The 6,222-nt window shown below is 35.9% G+C and overlaps 1 protein-coding gene across 1 annotated transcript; it reads left to right on the plus strand.

Moving 5' to 3' along the window:
- The first annotated feature begins 3,688 nt into the window (after nt 1-3,688).
- Nucleotides 3,689-5,684, plus strand: LOC126742468 (piggyBac transposable element-derived protein 4-like). Its single transcript, XM_050449112.1, has 2 exons — nt 3,689-5,235; nt 5,432-5,684. Exons 1-2 carry the CDS (start codon nt 3,689-3,691, stop codon nt 5,682-5,684), a joined length of 1,800 nt encoding a protein of 599 aa, XP_050305069.1.
- The last annotated feature ends 538 nt before the right edge of the window (nt 5,685-6,222 follow it).

Below are 6,222 nucleotides of genomic sequence, written 5' to 3' on the forward strand. Positions count from 1 at the left end.
TGTAACAGCTCCAGTGCCAAAGGGTAACTCGAATACCAATTCTCGCAAGTTAAATTCCGGTTACTTCCTTTCTGTTCTTCCAACAATCGGTGAACTATGGTAGTTGGCGAGTTTAATTGATTGTATTGACCGTCTGATTGTTTTCCACAGTAGAGCTCTAATTTACTGACATAAAATATTTTAGCATCACAAAGTACAAACACCTTCAATCCATATTTGGCAGGTTTGTTGGGTATGTACTGGACAAAGCTGCACCTCCCTCTAAATGCAATCCACATTTCATCTATCGTCATAAATTCACCAAGAGAGTAGTTTTTTCCTGAATAATAAACAAATTTGACCAAAATAAATCGCACTGGGGCCAGCTTATCGGTTTTTTTTTCTTTCGTTCTTTGTTCCTTTGTCATCAAATCTAATATTTGCAAGCAAAAAAAGAAATCTTTGATAATTCATGCAAGCTCGAAAAATTTCTGATCCGGTTCTGTCTTTCGTCCATAATTCCGTCGTAATTGTGATTTTGCTTCTTACATCCAGATAAAAACAATAACCCGATAAAGGCAAGCATTTCCGTTTTTATAACGTCCTTTGCGTCCCTTATTTCCAAATTAGTATACTGAATGTTATGTTCAATCATATCATCAACAATTTTTGAAAAAGCACTTCTCTCATTAGTTATGTCACAGGCGCATTGTTTTGGACTTGGTAGTATTTTTATTATATTTTTGCTTTTGGATTTAGTAGATTTACACATAGGGTAACTTTTATACCAAATAGTTGTTTTATCCTTGCCAACATACTGACCTTCTCTATTGGCTATGAACACGGAGAGAGGAACATCTTCGGAGCCTGAACTTTGATCATCTTCCACTTCATCTTGTTCTTCTTGCTCGCTTATTTCTTGTTCGGAGTTTGAATTGTGTTTATCTTCCTCTATATCTTCATTTTCATCAGATATGTCACCTTCCCCGCCAATTTCTTCTTCGGAATCCGTATCACATATAATTCGGGCCACAGCTTCCAATTCATTTTGGATTAAGCTTTTCGGATTTTTTATCTTTATTCGATGCCTGAAAATAAAAAAATATATAAATTAAATATACAAACGTGTATAGGTACCTTCGTGGCCCAACAGAGGTAATCTTGTACTCCCACTTAGATTTTTACTTTCAAACTACATACCTATCTTTCAACTTATTTAAATTTTTATTTAATTACACTCAAAACAAATCCATTACTAATAATATTTACATATGCACACACTTCAAAATAAACGATTTTTTGTTGAAAAACTAAAAAATATATTATTTTAATGTACTTACATAATTACTCGTGTTGGTGTATTCTGTACACGACGACAAAGTTCTCGGGATATTCGACCTTCTACTTAGGCGATCAAAACCGTATTGGCACTGCATTTGGAAGACACATGGAGCGAAGCATAGCTAGCTCGGTGACGCCGAAAAAGTGATCGTATGGAATCGGCAGCGGTTGGCGCCAATTTGGTGTATTTTTTACACGCGTGCGAGCAGTTAAAGGTTAATAACCCTATCAGTACTGCATCGATTTTGATAAATGCGTTTAATTTTGCGGGACAGTGTATATTGGAGTGACGAAAATTTGTCAACGATATACACAATATTCCCAAAAAGCAAATATTTGACCTTGTATGCATTTCCAAGCCATTATTGGTCATTTATTTATACAAGGAAACTTGACAGGTGATCAGTACCTTAATATACTTGAAGAGACGATTAATTCCTTTATCACCCATGAGCTGAACACAAATTGACATAGGTAGAGAGTAATTCAGTTTTAAAGAAGGAGTTCCTAACATTCGAGCAGAACGGTGCTTTACCTCATTATTTTTGCCAAATAGATGGATTGACAGAAGCGGACCAATTGAATGGACTACAAGATTACTGGATTTAACTTCTTTAGATTTCTTTCTTTGTGGACATCTTGAATTTATTGTTTATTAAAGAAAACCTGCTAATATTGCTGAAGTTAAAAGGCGAATTACAGCAGAATGCCAGTCAATTTCCGGTAAAGTTTTCCGAAATGTTAAGGAAAAGTTCGAAACACATTTTAATATTAATGACAGGAAATGGACAATATTTTTAATAATTTATAAAATAGTGCATAAGTAGATCTTCTGTGTATTATTATAGGTTTTTTTCTTTTCCAAATAAAAAGTTATTTTTGTCGAACTAAAATAATCAATAAATGGCAAATCTATTCTCTAAACTAGATTTTCCTTCAGTTATTCAGAGATTTCAATACTCTGCTAATCACTGGTACTACAAAAGAACCTAATGCAATAGTTTTTGTATAAATACTAACCTATCAATGCAGGCAAGTTTAATTGTTTCTGCGTGTTTCAACTTTGAAACGGGATCATTCCAAAATCTCTAGACCAATCGCCATAAACTAAGAGAAATTCAAGAAATTCATTAAACTATGATACTACTGAAACGAAAATCGAACTTTCTTTACAATGATTTGTCACTTGACCCGTATTTCTAATAACTAAGATTTTCAGGGTAACGCCTACCCCTCATAGAGGGTTGAAACAAAAATGCTAAAAATTATTATTTAGAGTATATCCCTAACAAATAAACGATCTCTCCAATTTTTGATATTTCTAACTGCAAGAAAAATTCTAAAGGTGGGAAGTTTTCAAATTCGTATAACAAATACTTTTAAACCACGTATATATGAAATAAATTAAAACACAAATCAGAAAATTACTTATTATCAAAATGCAATTAATCCACGGAATCACAATGCAAAATTTTATGAGCGAGATCTGCACCGTGCAGCAAAAGCTAACCTACGCTACTTTTTTTCTGGTATAGGTCATTTCAGGCAAAAATACCATCTCGGGTTCAGGTAGCTTAATTCCCCGCTAAAATATTTCTGATGCTTTCAGTCGGCCATGCTACCCTCTTTTCCATTTTGGAAAACTCTATAACAATCCTGGAGAACACATAAAACTTTACAATCATGTTATAACTTTTAGATGCAAAGAGAAATCAAAGATGATGTGTGAGCTACCACATCAATCTTCAACTATATCCAACAATGGTAAAATTAATTAATCCATATAAAAGAGGAAGAACAATAAATATAAAAATTAATATGTGCACACATATACCAAACGTATATACATATACCAAACAAGTATTCGTTTACCATCATTTCTTCTTTTGCTGTTCTTGAGCATCTTTAAAGCGCTAAACTAGCGTTCACCTTAACTTTCCTTAAGTCGTGGTCTGCCACGTCGGCAACTATGGCGTTATTCAAAAACGAATCAGCCACACCTCTTGGCTTAAAACCAAACAAAAGTTGATTTGGACTTTTTGCAGTGGTACTACTCGTAGTGGAATTAACCCTTTCGGTACGAATGACGGATAAATCAGGCACAAAAAAAAAAGCCACACAGACGAATGACGGATATAACCGGCCGCGGTTCAAATTGCTTACCAGACTACTGCCTGTTATATCCGTCGCTAATGAAAATTTATGCTTGCGTACAGACGACTGACTTATTTATCAGTCACAAAAAATCTTTCCAGGTGGACGAGTGTCGGTTATATCAGTCACCGCCGGAAATAACCGACAGTCGGCGATTTCATGGTGTAGCGTACCGTACCGCTGGAATAGCGTTTAGTGTTTAGTTTAGCACAGAATGTCACGAAAGAAGGACGCCGCACCGTCTGGCAGTTGCCCCAGAGCGAAAGTCGCGAGGTTAGATTCATATTGTGGTTTATCCGAAAGCGAAGTGCGTAGCATTTGTACTATAAACAATGTGTATTTTTCTTCTGATAGTGAAGAAGAGCCGTTTCCTGGTAGTGATAGCGAGTATAAACCGAGCTCTTCGGATGAAAGTGAGTCTTTTGAAGAAGGTCCAGAATCTGACCAGGAAGTGAGTATCACAAACGAGACTGAAGCACCCCAAGGTGAGATTCCAACACCCGAGGTTGTAGTCGGTCACGAAGATTTACAGATTTTGTGGACAAAACATGATTTTATTCCAGTAGTTCATGAATTCGACAGTAGCAATAGCGGAATAACCGATAAGTCTTTACATGGAAAAAGGGAGATAGAATTCTTTTTACAACTTTTTACCGAAGATATTGCTACTACCATTATTGAGGAAACAAACAGGTATGCAGTTCAGCAGAATGCACCACAATGGACAGCTATTGACTTGAACGAATTTTTCGTGTTTATTGGTATAACGATGCTGATGACAAGAAATAAAAAACTTACTATCAAGGAGTTTTGGTCCAGGGACGAGCTGCTACATTCCCCTATTTTCGGAAAAAAAATGTCAAGGGACAGATACCTGCAAATTCAAAGGTATTTACACTTTTGCGACAATGAGAATGCTTCCGCTAATAATCGTCTCTATAAAGTCGACCATATTCTATTGCGAATAAAGGAGAGGTTTCAAACACAATTTCGGCCATTTCAGGACCTTGTTATCGATGAAAGCTTAATACTTTTTAAAGGCAGATTAAGCTTTAAGCAGTTTATAAAAAGTAAAAGACGCCGTTTTGGAGTTAAGTTATTTGTTTTATGCGACTGCGAAACAGGAATAGTATTGGACTTCATAGTATATTTGGGAAAAGCTACAAGTGAAAATTTGGGACCCAATGAAGACCTCGGTATATCCGGAGCTGTTGTAACGAAGCTCATGGATCAATATCTTAACAAAGGACACTCGCTATTTACAGATAACTACTATAGTAGTCCTGCCTTGTCAACTTTTCTTTTTAAAAGTAACACTAACTCTTGTGGAACTGTCCGGCCACATAGAAAACATATGCCAAAGTTCACCGGCAAACTAAATAAAGGAGATGTTGAATGGTATTCCAGTGCTAATCTATTGGTAATAAAATGGAAAGATCGTCGAGATGTTCATATGATAACCACTATGCATGCAAACGAAATTGAAGTTCTTCCCAAAGGAGACAGGATCACTAAAGAAAACGTACGGAAGCCCAGATGTGTAGTGGAGTATATTAATAAAATGGGAGCAGTCGACCGTACTGACATAATGATTTCTAGTATTGACAGTATGCGTAAAAGCATAAAATGGTATAAGAAGTTGTATTTTCATGTTATGGATGTTTGTTTACTTAATGCCCACGCCATGTTTTTGACCACAGATGCTAGAAAAATTCCATTAGCGGCATTTCAGTTAGAGATCATTCGTCAGTTATTTGAGAGGTTTGTAATCGTCTTCATTTTAAAAATATAACGCATACGCAATGAGAGGCATAACATATTGTAAGCATCTCAGTCATGCGTTTAACGCCCTCAGCGAGTAAAAACCCTTTCCTAACGGCTCGTGTTTTCATTTCCACGCCGCGGGCGTTAAACGCTTCCTTTATGACCTAGATACATAAATAGAAATTATTTATAGGTTTTCCACAAATAATCCAGTAACAAGGCCTGATCTGAACCTTAATTCTGCACGATTAACCGATAGGCACTTTCCGATGTGCGTTCCAGGCACAGAAAAGAACAAGAATCCTTCCAGACGATGTCTGGTTTGTTCCCATACGAAAAAACGAGAAAGAAAAAGGAAAGACACTAGGTATATGTGCAAGGACTGCAATATTGGACTTTGCATTATACCTTGCTTTCAAATTTACCACACCCAAGCTAACTTTTAAATTTTTAACCTTAGTTTTAGAACTTATGTTACCTTTTAGAATTTGTTTGTCTTTTAATGTTCATTTCTTTGAAATATTTTATTACCTTTTTTGAATAGATTTGCATTTGCTATAGATGTATTCAAACATAAATTCGAATTTCATTTTACCTATTTTAGCATCTGACGGGTATATACGTCACTCGTCTGTCGAGTACTGCAATTACGTCGTCCGTGAGAAAAAATCGTCTGAAATAAAAGCCGTACCGAAAGGGTTAATTGTAAACACGATCGAACCAATTGCTCCAATATTCCATTTTCTCTCGTGAGGATGTGGATATGGCATTTAATAGAGTTCTGTTAAAAGGTTTAACTTGTTCATTGCCACGTGGAGTTGCGATTGCGTTTAACAAAACTTTTATGTCTAATTCCTTGGTAAAGTTTTTAAATGCCTCGCTGGTAAAACAAGTACCTTTATTACTTACAATCCGCCTTGGAATTCCAAACATTTGGAACGTTCCCTTCAAAAACTAAATCACTGGCTTGGTTTGTGTACTTTT

This window comes from Anthonomus grandis, chromosome 11, assembly GCF_022605725.1.
Source record: "Anthonomus grandis grandis chromosome 11, icAntGran1.3, whole genome shotgun sequence".
Lineage (NCBI taxonomy): Eukaryota > Metazoa > Arthropoda > Insecta > Coleoptera > Curculionidae > Anthonomus > Anthonomus grandis.